General features: G+C 37.0%; 1 protein-coding gene and 1 long non-coding RNA gene across 2 annotated transcripts in view; one reads left to right on the top strand and one right to left on the bottom strand.

Moving 5' to 3' along the window:
- The window catches only part of LOC135077256 (uncharacterized), a 69,662-nt gene that overhangs the window by 10,363 nt on the left and 36,781 nt on the right, over positions 1 to 22,518 (top strand). The window contains exon 2 of the mRNA XM_063971793.1: positions 11,895 to 12,654. Coding sequence (XP_063827863.1) covers positions 11,932 to 12,654 — 723 coding nt within the window. The 5' untranslated portion in view covers positions 11,895 to 11,931. The remainder of the gene's footprint in view (positions 1 to 11,894; positions 12,655 to 22,518) is intronic.
- On the bottom strand, positions 21,589 to 22,461 carry LOC135077211 (uncharacterized). The gene is made up of 3 exons (XR_010258428.1): positions 22,372 to 22,461; positions 22,035 to 22,249; positions 21,589 to 21,914 (listed from the first exon to the last, which is right to left on the bottom strand). It is a non-coding gene; the product is annotated as an uncharacterized LOC135077211 (long non-coding RNA).

Here is a 22,518-nt window from a genome sequence, read left to right as displayed (position 1 = left end):
CATTTAATTTTAGCAAGTGCTGAAAAGAAGCGCCGCAATAAACTCAGCCACGTAAAAATGGTATTATCACAATTTCATTGAAAAATAAAGTACTTAATGACATTAACGCCAACCCGTAAACAGTTTTACGACTGACATCCACCTCTCAACCGACTCCCAGCGATAAGAAGTGCAGATGTCCCGTTGCAAAACGGAGCGACCGTGCCAAAGCGGGACGCTGCCAATTATGACACGTATGGCTGCAATGCAGGCCACAGCGCAACTGGGACTTGTTGTGAACAAAGAACAAACAACATTTATTTTTAGAGAGAAAGAAAAAGTATTTATTCGGTGCAAGTACATAATAAAATAACAACTAAATCTAGACAACAGAACGGGTATCCAACACCGGCACCAAAATGGCATCTGCATAAACGATGGCAGAGAGCGCGTCACGACGACCACTGGTATTCTGCGGATGCCAGTTGAGCAAAAGGGCGCAGCCCGCCCATGAACAATCGGTCAACAAGTAGTTTTAAACATAGATACAGCTTAGACAGACTATTTAATTATTAAGCTTAGCAAAAAGTTATAATTGATGGCTCTTAATCATGGAATCGTCTTATGTGAGGTGAACCGTGCAACGTCTGTCTACCACGTAATTATGTTTGGTACAATCCAATAACTCGATTTAATTATAATGTATAACTGATGGCGCTGGATTTTGATTTGAACCATGGAGTTATTTTATGTGTAACGTTTGTCTACCATGTAATTATGTTTGGTACCAACCTAAAACTTGGTTGAATTAACTGTTGAGCAAACTGGTTTTCGTGACGCTTTTTGAGCCGCAGGTCAAAGACTTATTTTGGGACCTGCTATGCAAATATAATTCTGATGACGACTTAATAATATTATTTGGAAGAATTCTATCGAAAATTCAAATTCATCTTATCTGCGGTCAACATTAAAATGCTACTGGAATAAGTTACATACGATAATGAATAAGAAAGTACATAGAACGCTGTATTATGTGCAATCTCATACAGTAGACAGGTATGATCCTAAAGGGTGGATTCGACTAGAGTAAATATTAATCTCAGAATAAATCGTCAGTTTTGACATATTTCCCATACTGAAACTGTCAATGTGCCAGTTATACCAGGAGAGCTATTCTCGGATAAAAGTTTTTGGTCGAATCGGGCCTAAGGTACTATAATCAAAAAGGTTTATTTTTGAATCGATATCAGCCCTCCGCAGCTCCGTCTCTGTAGTCTGTACCAACCTATGAGATTTGGATTTTAAAGTATACTTTGATACACAGTCCATACGGCAAACTAAAGTACAGTCTACATACAGTGAGAATTCAGACTATGGAAAATGGCACCCATTACAAAGTAAACGAGACACAGTGTTGTTCCGTTGTGTGTGTGTACCTCCAAAAAGATGCAATGAATGCGTATAGGAAAGGCATGGTAGCCGGCGGCGATGCACGGTGAAAGTTATTGTTGATGTTGTCGACTTTCAATTTTGTTATCGGGTGACGTAACATAATAGCAACGCGCATAATGCTCAGTTGCGTAAACAATTATGTGGGGAAATTTCACCATGCCCACTGGAGCTGTATGTGGAGAAATGTGGAAAAATGGCTACATTATTACATAGCATAGCACGCAATTAAAACTGATTTTATCATTGTGATTAGATTATCTGTCTGCTGGCTGTCTTAAATCGATCAAGTAATTAACTTTTACTTGATTATGAAACGTATCGGCACAGATTACAATACATTCCATTGAATTCAGTATCTTTCTTCTTTTACTACATTTGTATAAATCCACAGTTGTTCTTAGGTCGTTCTCTTTGTCTAAAAAACTGTTTGCTTACTTATTTTGGCGCTAGCTAACGCTGTGCAATGCTCATAGTAATGATTGTGAATACGGGCGTGTATTTGGCAACACTAAATATCTGCTAATGTTGCCCAATTATGTCATCATAGTATTGTTACCGTCAATTATATCTGTATAGATAAGTGAATCTTGGCTTCAACCAAGGACACTAGCATTTATGTTACGATCAAGTGTCAATCGTGTGTCATATAAAGTGCTGATGATGTAATTAATTACGTAACATTTGCTGCTTAGAATACTTAATTACGCCTGCAGATAGAATTAATTTAATCATGGTGGCATTTAAAGTAGTTGTGATAAAAGTGATATTGCAACAAAAATAAGTATTTTCTGAACACCATAAGAATGATACAATAGAGCTACCTCCCCTAGCAGATTGATTCACCCATTCTGGGACACCCTGTATGTATACTAAACGCTAGGCTACCGAAAGGTGTTTCCCAATTGTGACTCGTTCTTGACTTAAAAGTTAAAACACTATTGTAACACAACGGTACATCAAGTTTAACCTTGTCATCTTATTTAGTTGTAAATAGGAGCTATTTTGCCAGAACAATGTATAATCTGAAGAGCTGTCATGACAGACCTTGGGCTCACCCTAACCTCTGCCGGTTTAACCTGCCTCTCATTGCACAATGCTTATAAAAGGTGAATGCGCTGATGTTGATAGATACGGACTTTGGAACATACAACTCCTTGCAAAACAAAATGTAACCTTTGTTTGTATTCATGCTTGCATTTTAGTTTTTTTTTATACTCAACGGGAAGCTCTTGGCCTGTATTGTATCTCACCTGATGGTAAGTGATGATCAGGCCGAAGGTGGAAGCGAGCTATTGTTATTAGGTACAATAGTTCGTGACACCCAAAGTTGCCATAAAGTTCGCAACACGTCTTTTTTTTTTTCTTTTTTTTTATGTGACAGGAGGCAAACGAGCAGACGGATCACCTGATGGTAAGTGATTACCGTCGCCCATAGACACCCGCAGACCCAGGGGCGTTACAGGTGCGTTGCCGGCCTTTAAGGTAAAGATACGCTCTCCTCTTGAAAGCTTGCAGGTCGTATCCGTCCGGAAACAACGTCTTTGTTACAATTGAAATAAGGTTGTGTTGTCAACTTTTTGGCCACTTTGGATGTCACGAACTATTTGACGCTGACTGTGCCTAAATTTTGACATGTAATTAATGAATGTACAATGCAATATTATGTGCACATCCGCCATAAGATACCTCAAACAAAACCAACAAAACAAATTAAATACGTCAGGAAACTTACCGCTCAAATCCCACCTCAAACGTTCTGTAATTTGGCCTAAACCTCAATAACAAATAACAGTGACGTCATCCATTACCATGGGGGAGTAATGATTTCAACACAAACCTTCATAGTCATGACCTGAAGTGGATAAGATAAAAATAGATGTTTCCTAATATCCAAAATATTCCAGGCATCAGCAGAATAAAAGAACATCGAATATCGGTAGCTTAACGCCAAATTCATGAGGAAATTCCAACACCGGCTTTGAAATTCAATAAAGTACTGTATTCTCAATATCAGGTGCTTTAGAGGCGTACTTGTACGTTATTGAAAGTCCCAGCTCGGTCACAAATCTTCGCAAATCCAGGATTCAATAGCCTCCGTTGTGAGACTGTATTTTCTAAACTAGCTTTTGCTAGCGACTTCGCTTGCGTGAAATTCAGTTTTAACTCTTAAAGACACGTAGCGACTACCTATAATGACTTCTTTTAAAATACGAATACATTTCTGCCGTACTAGCGATATCAGCAGAAACTCCAATTTTTTGCTGTTAAAAAAACGCCTGTCAGCTCATCTGATAAAGCTCATTGTAGTTTTGCCAAAAAATGGAGTTACTGCTGATAATATCGCTAGCACGGCAGATTTTATTTTCGTACAATAATGTTAAATTAAAGCAAGGCTGAAATTATAGGAACACATGTAAAATCACAGATTTTTACACTTTTATGTACACCCAGGTCCAATCTAGAACCATCGACTTAACAACTCTGTTATCGTCGTTATTTTACCGAAATAACCGACATTTCGATAAAATCAACAGCATAATATGAACATCACCAGCTGTGTTTACAGACGCGTCTGAAATTAGTTGATAGTCCGCGAAGTTGCCGGTATGCGGCACGTTTGTACAGTCCACAGCACAGTAGGCTACACGTTATTGTTGCGAAATAACACCTATTACCATTAAATAAGATGCCCCTGTGTTATCTTGATGTGACGTCGTTTGTACAACACACGGGTACGTAGGCGAGTTGTGAATAGAAGTTAGTAATCATTTGGTTTCTATAACATTTGATATTTACCAGACGTGAGATTTGCTGTCCAAAAATATTGCCGGCATTCAAAAAATCTTAACCGCTTTTAAAAAAAATATCCACAAAAAAACTTTTGCCATGAATTTGTGAGTTTCTGATAGCCAAAATTAGAAATACCTACCTACTAAATTCATGAGAACAGCCAGATAGATTTCTAACGTTTACCTTGATAGTGCTTAAGGAAAATCTAGAATTTTGGGTAATTGCCTACATTGTAATAATACCTAATCTAAATCTAAAACAAACGTCTGAAGGTTGATGGGGATTCCTGCAGGGTCAATCAATCATTCTGCTGCGTCAGTTAGCTAATAAATTACAGATAATTGCAGGCCAATCTTCGATTTAGTCTTGGGGATAAACTTTTTGATATCTAAGGTATTCGTCCGTTTCAGCCAAATGACGTCCACAGCTGGACAAAGGCCTCTCCCAAGGTTTTCCACAATGAAAGATCTTGCGCTTAGGTATATTGTTTGTATTATTTTCGGACATTTCCCTTTTTTGTGCGGTCGACCACATCCTCGACATCTGCTGAGTGCCAGTTAACTCTTTTCTTTTATCACGTTTGCAGTCCAAACAGTTGAGTATGTGTATCGTCATTATCATCATCGTCATTTCAGCTCGGAGGTCCATTGCTGAACATAGGCCACTATCAATGATTTTCAGATTTGCCGGTTATTATGCTAAATATTTGCTGGCGTTAAGAGTAGTGGCTTCACCACAACAGTTTGTTAGTTTTAGCCAAAAGACGTCCACTGCTGGACAAAGACCTCCCCCCCACAATAGTGTTGGGATCCAACTACCGACCCTCGAATCGGCACTGACACCATGACACCATTGAGCTATTGTCGCTACAAGTCTAAAAAACTCATAAAACTCATTTATTTCTGTAAATAGGCTTAAAAAAAGCACTTTTACACGTCCCAGTATTAACCCTACCACTGCTTCAGGACAATAAATGGGCCATTTCTGAGAAGAAGCAGTGCAAGAAACTCAGTCATTATTGTCAGTCTCTTTTTCAAAGGTTTACAGGCTTTAAAATGTACAAAGTTATAAATATTTATGCGAGCTAGGCAGTAACGCATCCCAAACATTTTTATCTTTTAAATAATCATCGACTTTATAGTAGCCCTTTTTCATTAAATTATCTATGTTTGAATAAACGCACAATATTGCCCAAGTTGTATCCTCCGGTAGTTAGTTTAACTTCAAACTTTACTGCAAGTCTTGCACAAGTTGTCAGTGTCAATCTGGCGGAAGGTGTTCTGTTGCAAGCATACTAAGCATAACCGGCATAACGTAAATCAATTATAGTATTGTTTCAACTCCCCCTTATCTTTCTCAAGACATTTCAACAGCCGAATCTGTCGCAGGTTCCAGTTTTCATGTGGCAACCCCATTGTTATGATTTGCAAAACTGGTTCTTTGAATTTGGCATGTTGTAGACAGATATAATCATAATGCTCCAAGTTACTTTGAGAAAACATTGGTACGAAATATAACGTGGATAAAACTAGTTTTTACAGTAAGCTCTGTTTTTTCTAGTAGTTACAAATTCTCTGGATCTAGAAATTTTTTCAACTAGAAAACCGGCTTATTGAGAGCTATTTGAGAAGTGTCTTCGTAATTATTTTATTGTTTTCTGTTATCAACAATTGCTACCAATTTGTCAAATAAGCACGAAAAGGTAGCTTTGACAGATCCTAGTCCTAGGTCGTCTTCAGTAAATTTTTTGCTTTTCTTCCTGAATTATTATTTTACCAAGCTTAGTGTGACGATGTGGTCTGAGAAGATAACCACATATTCTCAGTTCAAAGGAGTCTTCCAGATCTTCTTTGGCAGAGGATTCCTCTGTGATTGAGAATTCCAGATAAAGCTCGTTACCAACTCCAACAACATCGAGTTATGCAGACCAAGAGTTTCTCCGTTGGTAAAAATAACCCGTCAATCGCATGGTTAACTTCAATAGTAATCTCTTTTATCACGGACATTTCAAATGGCTTTCTTCTACTAAACTGCATCAATGCGGAGATGTTTCACACTGATGCGACAAAACAATGGCGCCGGATTTAGGGTTGCCAAGTGTCCGGCTGTTTAGCCGGACATGTTTGGCTTTTTACGGACTTGTCCGGCAAATTATTCTCTTGTCCGGCCTGTCCGGCTTTTGTTAGGCTTTATGTGGCTGCCGCGCCAGTCGAAAGTTGAGCCACAGAATACACACATGCGCGTATCAGGATGTTGGACGGACGTGGATAGTACTCACTCATGAGCTATGATACTAATTGCACATTTCAAAAAAGGTATGTCCGGCAACGCACCTGTAACGCCCCTGGGTCTGCGGTTGTCTATGGGCGACGGTAATCACTTACCATCGGGTGATCCGTCTGCTCGTTTGCCTCCTGTCACATAAAAAAGAAAAAAAAAATTAAGCACCGAGTCCGGCTTTTGTCTCCAAAAGACCTGGCAACCCTAGCCGGATTGCAAATGGTTCTCTAACGATCACTGCTCACTTGCTCACCGAGATTTTATAGCTAACGGATGTGATCTGAGACAATCATGTGATTGTCTAGCGTTGTCGCTTAATGCATTGTAAATATCTAATGATCTATTTTCTAAAGCAGTTGGTCACAAACGTAAAATGTTCAACTATCAAACTAATACTGCTAATACTAATAACTTAAGAGAAACTTTTACTAATAACAATAAGTTATTTATTATCCAGTGTGTTACATATTATTTGTATTTAATTAGGTATTTTTCCTACTGCACGCGACGTAATATTTTGTATATTTTGTATTGAAAAGTCCTTTACATTAATTGATCAAAAGTTAGATACACTTGTAGTAACAATTTAAGGAAGAACTCTTATACAACCAATTACCTAAAAGTTGGTTAACTTAAAATTATTTGACGTATTATATCATCTTTAATGACGAATGACGATACCTTCCAATTTGATGTTGCATTACATACATGTCAACACTAATCACAATTGGGTTTTTTTATTTGTTTTTCTGTCAATGGCAACTAAGTTATTTGATGGAATTTCTTTTGCAAGTACCAAATTGATTATCTTTGGTTTTTTCACGGATTCCGTAGAGTTGTCTTTTGGCATTAAGTAGGTTTCAAGACGCCATCAGAGTCAGACCCAAAGCAAATTGACCATGTATGAGAAGTCATTCAAATTCATTATTTTAACAACACATTACAACACCTTCTATAAATTAAAGCAAATAATTTATCAACCATGTTTTCCTCCTCCTTCCTCTCTACTGCCTTTGAGTCTGAATCGAACGTTTGATGTTTCAGAGGCAGAAAGCCTTGTTCGGACTTGTAGAGTCACTCGCTACTAAAAATAACTAAACTAGTCGCTTACTTACCATCACTTACCATCAAATGAGAGATACATGCCAAGACCTTCCTCGTTGTAGATAAAAAAAAACAGTTCGCACTTTGGTCAAGTATAGATTACAAGACGCGATTAGCGTATTTATATGAACTTTCTCGCCTGTCAAAATCCTGTCAAAATTTAACAAAATGGATTGGCTCGACTAAACAATTTAGTAACTTACTTGACTAAAATTGTGGTCTTAAGACACCTTTAGCTACTAAATTACTCGACTAGTGCGAACAAGGCTTGTATTAAAATTCCCTCGCACCCATATTGTCATTCATCAAAGGCTGGGATTATTTAATGGCGCACATACGGTATAACCACGGGGTCGGTAAGTGATGCGAAATAATCAGCCCTCGTTTGCATATGCCGACGAGGAAAGTCAGCACAGCACAGATGCGCACTTTCTCGGTCGCCCGCTGAAAGGTCAATCGTAAATAAGATGCGATTGCCAATGGCAGTACAACTGCCGGTATTCTCCGTTATTTTTTGGGGTCTGTATCGGGTGATGTGCCTCGATCAAATTCTTTTCATTCTGGCACTTTTGGAACGCAAATCTTTTGCTGTCTTAATTCGGGACAAAGAAAGCCATTGCTCTTTTTACTCAGATCTGTATAGGCCTACAAAATTAGTTAATATTTTGTAAAGGAATTTTTATCTGATGATTGGCCATTTTTGGACTTCAATAAATTTCATAATTCTAGCTAATTTTGTTGCAATACACTCCAAGACATTGAGATGTCACTTCAGTGCCGTGTGTTTTGTATACGGTTCATCAGTAGATATAGTAGATTCTAGAGGAGTTGCAGCTGTGTGTGTGTGTAATAGAGAAGTAGTAATTGAGCTGGTTGTTCTTTCAGAGCTGTACCCTCAGTATTCGCAAGGCATTATTACAATAGGCCGGTGACAAAGGACGCATAAAGCTGTAATTTTCCAGAATTGCTGCCGGTATTAATAGGCAGAACATTATGTTTGCTTAAGTGTGTTCGTGCTGCGTACTTCGTATACTACTATTGTTCAAAATGGGTTATCAATAGTGACTTCCCGTTTGTCTTTAGCCCTACAGATATATAATTTATTTCTGAACCCGTCACTTTGTTTATTTTTAATTTAATTTAGTACTTTTTCCAATACTTCTCCTCAATAATTTACTCAAAAATTTGTAGATGTTAGTAAAAATATTACACGTTCTCACAGTTAGCTTATTTCTTTTGAAGTATGTATTTCTGTCCGACTATACTTATTTATGAATTAACATAAAATACTAATATGGGAATGGCCATAAGTTGGAAAAACAACACAAGCCTTAAAATAGCACACCGTTGATGATCGGGTCAAGGCCAGGTCAGAAGTAATTGCATTTCTATTATCCAAATAATATATATTTGTTTATTTATCTAAACTATTTATAGAATTCTGGTGGCACGAATATTATTTTATATATACATACCTACCTATTGGCAGCGCAGGACCGTTATTTAAATCCTTGGGGGATGCCTTTGTCCAGCAGTGGACCTCATTTGGCTAAAACGATTATTCGCACGTTCGTTCGTTTCAGCCGAAAGACGTCCACTGCTGGACAAAGGCCTCCCCCAAGGTTTTCCACAAAAACAGGTCCTGCGCCGTCCGCATCCAGGCACCTCCCGCGAACTTCACCAGATCGAAAACGTTACTTATTGAATGATTTTTACAGTCTATTCATTGTATTATAGACACAATAGAAATATAATCTGGTGTCGTGTGCGACACCGTATAAGAAAGGTTAAGTTTTGTTACCCATAAAGGAATGATTTTCCTCATTGTAGGTAGTTAGGTACTCGTATTGTGTATGTCGATGATTTAACATAATTGGACAACATCCTAGTTATTAACAAACGCTTTGGCGTGCCCAATCTCGGTTAGTTCATGTTTTCTATATAAATAAATGACGTAACGGAGAGGAAAATTTCGGCTTTATTCATAATTCACACAGAAACGTGTGCAATAAACGTGGTATCTATTTTTATCATATTAAATGATATCCTGTCGGTATCAACAGTTCGCCTAAAATACTTTGAATCATATTGATCTTTCTGCAATAGTTATAAAAACAAAGGACATTGTCAGAAACCGCCTTAGATTCCTGGGCACAGCAGTAAAGTATCAAAATTAATCTCTTACTTTTTGAATACTTAAATATTAATTAGATTGTAACGGACACTTGAGGATTAGAAAATGAAATAATAAAAGTATTTTATATGTATTCCATAATACTATGACGACATCCGGACATTTTAGGGCGTGGCCTGCTCCATATCCTATGAAGTTCCATAATTTGTGTCGATAAAATCTATGTAAAATCGGCACAAGGCAATGCCGTACTTCATTGTTAGGAATCCATGTAATAGTGATGTTGACTGCGGTCATCATAGACAATAAGATACCGATCTTGTAAATAAAATAAATCGTCCAAATTGCTACAGTATGACTAGATTTTAATTAAAAGTTAAAAATATATTGCACGATACTACAAGAAGCTATCTAATGTGTCCAACTGGTCGAAGGTCATGAATAAAATAAAAAGAATTGTGATCATAACACTGATATAGACAATGACAACAATATGGGATCATCGTTAATATATCTGTTACAGTTTCAAAATCCGATGAAAAATCCAATGCCGCTTAAAGTGAGAGAAATGTCTAAAGTTCTAATAGAATTGAAAGTTTTATTCGCTCAAAATGCTTATAACAATAATTGGTAATACATTTCAAATATTAAGTACCTTTATAATGTATCGATAGAACCAAAATGATATCCTCTCAGCTTGGAAAGGGAAAACCCAGGATTGGGGGAGCGCTCCAGGCAATTTTTAGAACATTTCATAGGTGGTAGTAAATAATATTTATTTTATTATTAAAATTGAATATTTTGATATTGATAAAATTGAATATATCTTTCGATTCAAATACCGAATATTTTTCAATCGATAATAATTATCGAGAATTGTTAATAATATTCAATTAAAAGTTGTTCAATCCCTGGTCATGCATAGACTAAGACGGTAACCATGGAGATAGTTAATTTGGTAAGTCACGTGTTAAATGTCAATAGTGGAAAGTAAACATAGGATTCATGTTATTTATTTACGTGCAAAATGTAAGTAAGTAAATCATAAAAGTGGAACGCCGAGCTATTTCCAAAACCCGTCCAATATTATAATACAATTTGGCTGCGACAACTACAATACAGAACATCTCCCAAATCGATGTGCATAAAATAATATAATACAATACTAGTAAGTAAGAGGTTATGATAACAATATTGCTATCAATAAGTTTATAGAATTGGTCCGCCAGGAATAATTGTTCTTACATAAAGATTTGTGTCATTTAGAACCTAGAAAGTATTATTTCGGCACTGTTGATCTAACGGCGAACAATGTATGGAGAACGAACATTGTCCTTTAAAAAAATAACTGATTTAAATATTATTATCCTAATATCGTATTTGAAGAACGCAAAATCTAAGCAGACCTACACTCCTACAGTCCTATTATCTCATTGATAAACGAACTAACTGGTGTAAATTAAATTTGCTACAGTTCTATTTACTGAGCGCGTCTGATAAGGCCACACATATTTTGCACCACACGGAGATAGGGAAATGTTATCACACATTGTCATTCAAATATCACTTCAGTGTTCATTCCGTTACAACAGATTTTCGAGTGGCAAAGAAATTTCGTTGACAGATAACCCAGACCTTATGTTTAAAAATCGCTTATGACGTTTGTTCGTGGATCCGCACTTGTAATCATATGACGCCTTATCATCTGTTGACACTTTTCACACGCTCCGCCTTATTGATAGGACTTATCACACTCACCCGATGCATGATACCGTGTGAAATTTCAACAATTTATATTTATTACCATAATATTGATCGGTTGTATTTATGAAAGTCAAACCAGTTGAGAGTAGTTATCGAATATCGATATATGTTTTAGTGACTGTACTTTACATACTAATTTACTACGACTTGGTTAAAACTCAATATTCTTCCGTACTGCCTTCTTTTGTGAAATCCCGTTAAACGATCGGAAAATTTTAAAATCTTAAACGAAGTTCATTTTTATTACCATTACAGTAATTCCGCGTCTTCTCCATTTATCATTATTTGTGAATTATACCATGTCAAACAGGCGGGCCCCAACCATCTTCGGAAATGGATAACGGTATCTCGATTAAACTTGATCTCCTAACCGATGTATCGATTGTTGCAGGCTAGCTGCGAGCGGCCGAGGAGTCCCGCCGGCAGACATGTTGCGACCGGAGTCGCCCCTCGCTGATCACCGCAGCCTGCTGCCCCGGCGGCTACTCCCCGCCAAGGCGCAGATCGCCCCCGCGGACAAACGCAAGAACCGCCGCTCATTGGAACTCAACCCCCCCACCACAGATCATGCCACCTACGACTACCCCAAACTCCTCATCTCCAAAACAACAGACTCCCTCAACACCGAGTGCCCAAGGAAACTCATCCACAAACAGGACTCCACTGATAGTCTGAAAAGGGCTCTCCTGTCCAAAGATGAGAAGAAACCAGCCGATAAGAAGGCCCAGCTCGCGAAACAGGACTCCAGTGAGAGCTTGAAGAAAACGTTGCTATGCCGACAGGAGTCCAACGAAAGCGCGAAGCGCAGGGACTCGGAGAAGAAACCGGGGAATCAGGATGTGAAGAGGGTGTCGGAGGTTAAGAGGGGGAGTGATAAGAAAGGGTTCCTTGAGACTGAGTCGGAGGAGCCTTGCAAGAGGATTTATGAGCGGAGGACGGGATGTGCGAGGCCGACGTTGCCCCCCGTTGCAGAAAAGGGGCTGGCGTCCCCGAACTCCCCGAATGGGAGCCCTGGGACGCCTAGCGTGGCAGCTGTCGCCGAAGGCCTGGTCCGGTGGGGCAGCGGCCTCCTCTCTCCCAGAGAAGAACCTAGATTGAAGGCAGCCAGGAGCTGGTACGGCTATGGAACCCTCCCGACAGACGGCGATAAGGTAAGAAGTAATTAATTTCAATGAATTCCAAGTTTCTCGCGAACCAATTTGTAGCACAGTTAAAAGTGAATTGATTAATTTCTTGGTCGTTAGCGTAATGATTGCTTTTGAGCGATTCGTCGTTTGCAATTAGTTTATTTGATTACGTAATTCCACAGGTTTCTGTTTATAAGTTTTAATTGCTCTTGCTGATAGCATGGCGATTAGGTCCTTTCATGTTAGAAAATGTAATCGTGGTGTAGAAGTTCAATATTTATTAATAATGACGTAATAACACGGGTATTTTTATGTATTCGATATTAATTTACTATAAAATGCTCTGAAAAGGGAATCGTTTTATAATAGAGGATTTTAATTACACATTTCCCTATAAGGGCACCACAATGCACATTTAAAATCCTGGACTTGATTATTTTAATTATATTTATCACTGGTTTAATGGCATTGTTGTTTTTATAATAACAAGATATACAAGTGAACAGTTTTCAATTTCATTATCTTTTATTGTCACCTATAAAGTTACGTAGGTACCTAACCCCCATGATAACGGGTTCACATTTCGATGATTTATTGCATTTTTATGATCTGTGAGTCATAACATTTTGGTTCAAGTACAGTGTATTTGTAACAAACCATCTTTGTGTTGCAACAGATATTTTTTTCTCGAACGTTCTACATACTATAGTGTGAGATTTGTTTATCGCACCTAACACTTGCAAAATGTTTGGCACGAAGCGTTGCCAACCTTTAGAAGGTGCAGACAAGTAAACATCGTGTCCGTATTAATAAGATTATCGCCCGTATTCACAAACATTACTATGAGGTCTCACAGTGCGCGTGGACGCACAGGGTGACACATGAACCAATCACCGCTATGTGTTCGATTTGCTGCTTCACTTAAGCATTGTTTGTGAATACGGGCGTAAAGGCATTTTAAGTGCCATAATTATGTTTTTTAAGTGGGTCCACAACACAACCTTGCTTTAAAAAAATATTTTCATTTTTGAAGTCAAATTACGGTTGCTATAGTTACAGTTACCGATTGTTTTTTAATTAGTACACATAAAACCTTCAAGTAAACTAGAAAGATATACAGCTCATTAGCTTATCCACTTAGATTCTGTTACATCCTCATCAGTGTCAAGTCAACAATACGTGACCTACTGATCTTCAGAAGTCACTGCGCGCTCATTCTATCTGTATGACAGATAAACATGTTCGAGAACTTAAAATAAGTGCCCTAAATACCGTGCCGAGAACTGGGTAACACCATTTAGTCGCAAGCGTTGCTGGGGTAACGCAATTAACTTAAGGGCAGGTACAGTCGATAGAACAGAGTAAGTTTGTTGCAAAATTGCTATAATTACTGATGCTGTATAAGATGGCTATTGTAGCATGATGTGCTATAAGTTAAAGATTGCTCAATTTATGTTCAAAAGAAAATTACTGATAGGTACGAATACGTTTGGATTCAGTCAATTATGTTTCCAAACCTGATAACCGGCGAAAATTGAATTCTAATATAGGTAATGACCATTTAAATGAACTTTAACAGCTTAGCTGGCATATATTTGAACATATCTTGTACAAATTGTATTCGTTCAATAAACAAGAAGTTGACTTGAGTTTCTTCCGCACCACCTCTTTTCCAATTGCAGGGCTGGCGTATATGTTGAGACGTATAAGTACACTGAAAATAACCACATTCTCATCATTTCAGCCACGGGACTGCTGAACATAGGCCTTTGTTCCTGCTAACTTTATGGGGCTGTCGGTCCACCTTGTGGGTGGGTGGACGACTGGACGTCCCACGCTGCGTTTTCCGGCACGTGGTCTCCACTCCAGAAGCTTCAGAAGGACACATAATAAGTAACCATTAATTAGACCTTGAAAATCTTATTTACTGAAAAGTGTCTATCAATTTCCAATAGCTCTTCAACTATCAATTTACTGGCAGTTGAATCAGCCAATGAGGAGGCGATGTCTTATCAGCTGGAACCCGGCTGTCTGCGTTATCCTTCAGCCTCCGAGGTGAAAGTGATAAGCTGATAACCTGATGACTTGTTACATCACCGTAACAATAGGATGTGCATTTTTAAAATCAATATTCGGGGGGACCCATTGGTGTTTGATCCAAAAAAGGATTGATTGTAGGATTTGTAGGTACTGCGCAAATGCAACAACTTTTTCGAGAAGAAGAAAGTTCGGGTCCGTGGCCTAGTCCCCCAGTGTTCGACGCACCCGTGGTCGACGCTCCCGGTCAGTGAAATTTGATTTGAAGCAATTTTTAATTAAATGTACAGTCAGGCACAAAAATGTTTATTAACGAACTAGTTGTGCCCGCGACGTCCCTATCTATAAACCCACGAAGTTTGTCTACCTTTCCGCCAAACACTCTGTATAATAACAATTAAATAACCAGTCTTTAAAATAACTCTACTCTCTCTACATTTAACTAACTACAAATAAAAGTTGAAATTATAAAAGTACTAGCTTTCCGCCCGCGGCTTCGCCCGCGTGAAATTTTGTCTGTCACAGAAAAACTTTGTCGCGCGGGTGCCTATTTCAAAAACCGGGATAAAAACTATCCTAAGTAAGTCCTTTCCCGGGACTCAACCTATCTCTATGCCAAATTTTATCAAAATCGGTTCAGTGGTTTAGGCGTGAAAGCAAGACAGACAGACAGACAGAGTTACTTTCGCATTTATAATATAAGTATATATGTTACGGTTAATGTGATAAATTGAAAATTATTAATAATAACCGGTTATTATGAATAATTACCGACAGTCGCGGTAAAAGTGATAAATTAATCACATTTAATTTCATAATTCAACCTTAGTACTAACAAATTTCATAAAAGAGAACAACATTTTGTGTACGTGCTCGTGTACAGACAAACTTTTGAACGTTTTGATATCATATATTAATATAATTTGGCATAATGAGTTTGGAATGTTTCTTGCATAATATTACTTTTCCATGATGCCTATAACATAATGTTTTGATTTAAAGTGAAAAATAGGTTAAGGTGCGGCGGGGGTGGCCCTTGGGCCACCCCTAAGCCGCCTATTTAGTTTTATACACACATAAATTACCTCATATTAATCACATTTACCAAATCATGCGGTAATTATTCATAATAACCGGCGATTATTCATAATTTTCACATTTATCACTTTGACCGTAACATATAGATTAGTATAGAAGTATAGATAGTAAGTAAGTATAGATAAGTAAGTATTTAGCTAACTCCTAATTTTAGGCCACATTTTTGTTGGAATATTGTTGCCATCTTTAGCTATTTGCATGCTCGTTCTATGTAAAGAAAAGCATCTCACTTGATAAACAACCTTTAAAAGAATTTTATAGAGTTTATTATAAGAATAAAATAATTTTATAGAGTTTATTTTATTGATGTATTATGTACTTTATTAAATTATTTAACACATCTAACATTGTTAGCTAAGTGCCGTCCTTTTAATATGGAAGCTGTAAAAATTTGAATTTTCTGATAGGTCCAGTTTATTCTGTAACATATGATACCGTTTGATAAAGCTCGTGAAGCACTTGCAGGATCAGTAACCAGTGTTTCCATATATTCATCAATATCCAAAGAAAAAACATTATAAATCTTGATTCCAGCTTGCAGAATAATTAATAAAAACCTGCTTAATGAAACTAAAGCTACATAAGGTAAAGCGCATCGTATTTGTCTATCAGTCAAATTACCACCTCATATTCGAGATAGCGTGAATACGCGTTCCAATTTTCCACCACATTGCCTGATCCATCCATCAAATACCTCAAAGCTAGGGTAAGGAGACCCTTTTGTGGGCGTTATGGGATTATAGCAATGGCGAATGTGATCAACTGTGCGGTAAAGTTGGGAGATATGATGTGCCTTTTTGATACGTTACTAAAAATAACTTTTCAGTGGCAATGATTACCAAATAGATCATCATCATCATCATCATCTCAGCCATAGGACGTCCACTGCTGAACATAGGCCTCCCCCAATGCTTTCCATGTTACTCGGTTGGTAGCGGCCTGCGTCCAGCGCTAAGACCAAATAGATACAACGTTTGAATGTTTTAGGATTTTGTGTAATAACAATTTTTAAGATAACACTTAAAAATTTATCCCATATTGTCACGGTATCACGCGTAAACGTGGGGTTTCTGGGATGGCTCAAACTTGGAATGCAAGTGTAGTTGTGTTCCCCAGCCGATGACGCACATGATGTCGTGGCCTGCGTGCCCAAACAACTGCACGCAGGAAGAATTATGTATAACTAGCTTTCCGCCCGCGGCTTCGCCCGCGTGGAATTTTGTCTGTCACAGAAAAACTTTATCGCGCGCGTCCCTGTTTCAAAAACCGGGATAAAAACTATCCTATGTTCTTTCCCGGGACTCAAACTATCTCTATGCCAAATTTCATCAAAATCGGTTGCGAGGTTTAAGCGGGAAAGCGTAACAGACAGACAGACAGACAGACAGACAGAGTTACTTTCGCATTTATAATATTAGTTGGGATTTATAACCAAAAATTAAATACAACATTTTAATTTTTGTAATAATAACAAAATTATTATATTTTTCATTACATTTCGTTGATTGTACTTAGTGAAAAAGCCGAAAAATATGATATTAAATTAATTTAAATCGGGGGCGTCGACCACGGGTGCGTCGAACACTGGGGGACTCGGCCACGGACCCGAAAGTTCAAATTAAAAAAAAAACCTTCTCACGTAGAAGATAATTATATCATCTTGAGAATTTGGATTTCGTCATGTTATTGTCACTAGGTATTTGGCTTTTGTCGCTTGATCGTTATTAAAGATTTTTATTACGTTTCAAGTTTCAAATTGAGGAAAATTAAAATGCTTTTTCCCGTAGAACTTTTGAGAATACGCTCAGGTAGTTCGGGTCATTCATTCATTTCTTTTTCATGAAACTTTAAATTAATTTTTTTACCATTGCTCGTCCAGCCTTTATAAAAAAGGAGATGAAAATTATACTCTGATATTAAAGGTAGACATAAACAGCAATTAATTCGATTCGACTTATTATGGTTTTTTATAGCGAGATCCAATATGTGTTTCCGTGTGACTGGGCTAATATCATCTCGAGAATAGAAATACCTTCAGTTCCGAGGGTGCGCGATAAATAAAGTATATCTAGGTCGAACTAAATCTAGGTCATTCTATGATCACACGAGAAAATAACAAACGATAGGCTACTTTTCTAACACTACTATATTGCTTTTTGTTTTCCAAACAAGATTTTTTTTCATCTCATAAAACTGTCATAGCAATATCGTAAATATCATTATTTATTACAATCCCTGCCCAGCGTTTTGCACTAATGAAGAAATTAATCAAACATTATGTCCATCTGTCATTCTGTTAATAGTTTTTAATATTATGTTTTACCATAAAACTCATTTATGCTTCTTCAAGTGCAAATTGAGCTTCAAGTAGCACAGGTGTATGTCCTAGAATTCGCTTAACTCATCATCGTTTCAAATAACACCACAAACTTGACGTAAACAACCTTATCAAATGAACTGTTTACGCCTACGTTCCCAAGCGCAACCCGATACAAATATTCGCCAAGCATTCTTGGCGGTTGGCAGCACAGATGCTGTTTGTTCTCAGCAAACAAGTGGCGATTATGGCTTTCTATTAACTCGAACAAAAAACAAAGCGGCCACGGTCCGCGAGCATCGTGGCCATTCATCACATCTTCGCGGGTGCTTTTTACGAGTTTTTATCACCACCCGGACACGGAATAGTTCCATTTTCAAATTTTAAATACCCATATTTTTTTTGAATCGAGGAAGCGCTCGGGTACCATCGACGTCAACTGAGTACTGACATTTCGCGACAGTAACTCGCACCAGCAGGTCGTGCGCGTGAGTGCTTCTAGTTTGTGCACGAAAAAGTTCCTAATCGTTGACGAAAAGCAATGGTTTTAGTGAATTTTGTTCATCAGTGCTGTCTTTGTGATTAGTGTAGCCCATGACGTTATGTGATGTGTGATTTGTTGGTGTCGTGTTACTGAATGGATTGACTATGCCTAGTGATATTCGGCCAGCGAGGGTAAATAGTAAATACTTCATATTATTTTGCTATCTTGTAGTATTGAATTTTTCGAATTGGAACAATCAGTTCAAAACTTTAATCAAAAGTATAATTTTTAAATGCGATGTGGGTAGGAATGTATTAATGTTTGTTTTGACTAAAGATAACGCTCGCCACCTGTTCTTAACCTGTAGGTGTAGACATGTGGTGCATTTTTATGTAAGCGATAATTTTAACCGCCGTAAGACCTTGATGTGTGTATGTGAATTGATATACCACTATTACTACGCTACGGTATCGAATACATGCCAATTTTTGTCATACATTGTCTATGAATCTTCAATAAATTATCTACATAATTGATAGCGAGAACAAAAGTCAATGTAGAAAGAATTTTAAAAGATCAACGATTTTCGTGTGCCCTTCTCTAGCTTGTACAGCATATAAAAATGTAAAATACGAATAATTATGAGACTTTATTCATTCAGAATAGGTAAAATAAATTCCAATATCAAATAACCGTGGGTATAATTAAATGTGCCGCTTGTAACCTTATACGGATTTCGCGTGTCACCCACGAAAAGGGAGCGAGGTTAGGCGCAGTTTGAAAGAATCGCTTTCATGACATTGCCTTTGGCACGTCTGAAAACAATTTAATTTCAGTCGTGATGTCATTTTTATAGCATTGTCAAATTCAAATTCTTTATTAGTATGTTGGCCCTTTTCGAGGCACATTTACATGTCCCCTTAGATTAATAAAACCTAGATAGATAGTCAGTGCACAAAAGGTGAGGCAGTTTTTAGGGAGCCGGCACGGCTCACCCGTAAACGTCACATGAACTGTCAAAGTGAAAAATTGGGAAACACGTCCGACGAATTTTAATTAATTAAAACGGTTTGTGATGTGAAAGGATGTCTAAAATACATCAGAAAAACGAAAGAAAGTGACCAGTGTTACATTTCATAAGTAAGTACTACAATTCGACGCGTATTTTGCTTGAATTTGGCTTTCAAAAATTAAATACGGGAATGATACCAGTAACAAGAAATTTTTTTTCCCAATTGTTCGCCGTACAAATACACTTCCTTTTTTATGAAATAGAGACTTTTAAGTCGATTTATCTTATTGTTATTAGGTAGGTACTTTGAATTCAATAAATAAGTAAGTACATGATGCGTTTTGTTTTTGTTAATTATAACATAATTAAAAACGTATTAAAAATTTCCCTACTTTCGGGAAAATCGCCTTCACTGTCTACACTCCCCAACAAAATTGACACTAATGACATAAGATTTTTGCCTCACTCTTGACGAAGCGTTTGTATGAAGACTATCCATCTAGGTTTTATTAATCTAAGCATGTCCCAAATATAGCTTGACCTTCGGGACAACATTATCAGCTGGTGCTGAGAGAAGTGGTGGAAAAAACTTAGTCACCATTGTCACGTTTTATTAATTACAGGAAATACTTTTTACAATTATGCTAATATATATATATTATTTTTATATATTGCTGTATTATGTAATTGTATGTGAAATTGTGAATGTACCCACTGCAAACTCGTTAGCTTTACATCAAACCCTAGTGGTTTTTAAAGCTAAGATCTAAATGTAATTGTCTCAATGTTACTGTCTTTAAGTTGTTAAAGAAATTAAAAAAAAAAAAAAAAATTAGGATTATAATACCAGCTAGGCAGGTAAGGTCCATGCACTCTTGTCATTTGACTTCATTTGTATAGTCATTCACTCTAATACTAATTACCCTTTTTCATAAGGACGTTGACATTTTGGTGGGTCACCAATTTAGACTGTTACAAAAATTTAAACGGGTGATATTTAGTATGAAAATGTCGTTTTTTAAACTCGTGTTTAACCGTTTAAGTTTTTTTGTAATAACACTCATGTTTTTGACTCAAAATTCACAGTTTTTATTTGCATTGAATAGTTACGGTACATTTTGCAATTAGGTTCTAATATTATTTACAGTTCTACTGTTCCGTATTACATTTTCAGTGTTCAAAACTTTGCATAGAAACCCATTGACACTGGATGCTAAATACATATTTATGAACCATTCTTTAAGTTTACGCGTCATTTCAATTGTTAATCATATTTAAAACTTATCTGGAACTGGAATGATATCATGTATGCTAATCAGTATTGTGTTTGTACCTAACTCGTAGAAAATAGTATAGTTTATGATTGTCTTAGAAGTAGAATCAATGAAAGGAGTTGTCCCAAAATGTATGGAGCCTAGGCCAACAACATGTACACCTACCAAAAAGAAGGGCTTTTAAATCTACAACAGTTTCCTATTATTCAATTTCTTTAAAATGGCTTCGTTTATTCGTCCAAAACAAAAGATTATTAAGAAAATAGCAATACTCAACCACAAAAACCATCATGGTGGCCGAATGTTATTTTGATGACATCTGTCAGTTTTGACATTAAGTCGTATCTTGATGTGAAGAAAAATAAATAAACAACTAATGAATAATTATTATGTATTCCACAAAGTGCCATAAAATAATCAATCGACAAAAGAACAATTCAATAAAACTAATATGTCGACCAATATCCATTGCTTTGATAACCTATTACAGTGCTATAGTCAAATAGGTTATTACCGGATTTTGTGTTAATCTCATTTTTTTAAACATTTAGGGGATGATAAGAAGTAATCTGTTATACGTTTTCTTTGTGTTGAAAAACTAATGCTAATTATTCAGAATGAAATCTTGGGATAACATTACTGACCTACTGGCAGGCTACTTTACCCACAATGATCAAACTAACCTGTTATTCACATAGAGATGTATAGGTGTATTAGTAAATAAAACAGCTTTATATTATTTTCATTAGTTTTTATTCAATCATCATCTTCCCTTATTAAAATATTATCCAAGAATGAGGCCGGTGCAGCAATAGCAGGACACTAGCCGAGCCCAACCCAAGTACCAAACAATGGTGATTGTACGAGTACATATTTTTCTTCCAGAATGATGACGAGGCTTTATACACAACCCTTACTAACACAGGGCCTGGTTGCTAATTCTTGCTGGCCCAGTAGTTATGGCACGAGTTTGCCTTCAGAGAGGAGTTCCGGGCTCTTTGCACATTTTTACATGCTGAAACCCAGCACGCATAACATACATAGCCACCAGCCACATGGAATCTAAAAAGAGTAAAATGTATAATTAAGGATACAAACTTAATACTTATTTAATTATTTATTTATAAAAATATTAATATGTAGGTACTTATAAAAATAACAATAACTTAAAAGGAACATTACCTCTAGGAAAAATCTTGCAATTATTTCATCCTGTTCCGGTCCCTCGGGCAAAGAATGCCTTCTGGTCTCAACAAGAGAGCCTAAGCACCATACACAAGTATTAATTGTCGAGGGTTCTCGCTTTCCTGTAAGCTTCAACTTCTTGCTGCGGAAGAGATCTCAGATCATGTAACTCTTACTCAACACTCATAGCACACTAAGCCATCTTCGGGTGCCTAAAAGATAATGACAGAATTAACATTACAATAAATAGATGTTTTACATAATACCCAATTAATACAACCTGAATTAATTAAAAAAATATGCATTATCATTATTTAGTACTAATAATGCATACTTAAATATACTTGTGGTGAAATATTTTCTTCATTAAACTGTCTGGCATAGTCTGTTAGGTTATGAGTACGTCTCCGGACCTTATAAAAGAATAAATCCCACCAAAAACATTCTGTAAAAAACTAGCCAAGTCTCGATGGAGCTGTTG

This window comes from Ostrinia nubilalis, chromosome 13 (genome assembly GCF_963855985.1).
Source record: "Ostrinia nubilalis chromosome 13, ilOstNubi1.1, whole genome shotgun sequence".
Lineage (NCBI taxonomy): Eukaryota > Metazoa > Arthropoda > Insecta > Lepidoptera > Crambidae > Ostrinia > Ostrinia nubilalis.
This window is presented reverse-complemented; position numbering and strand designations above follow the sequence as displayed.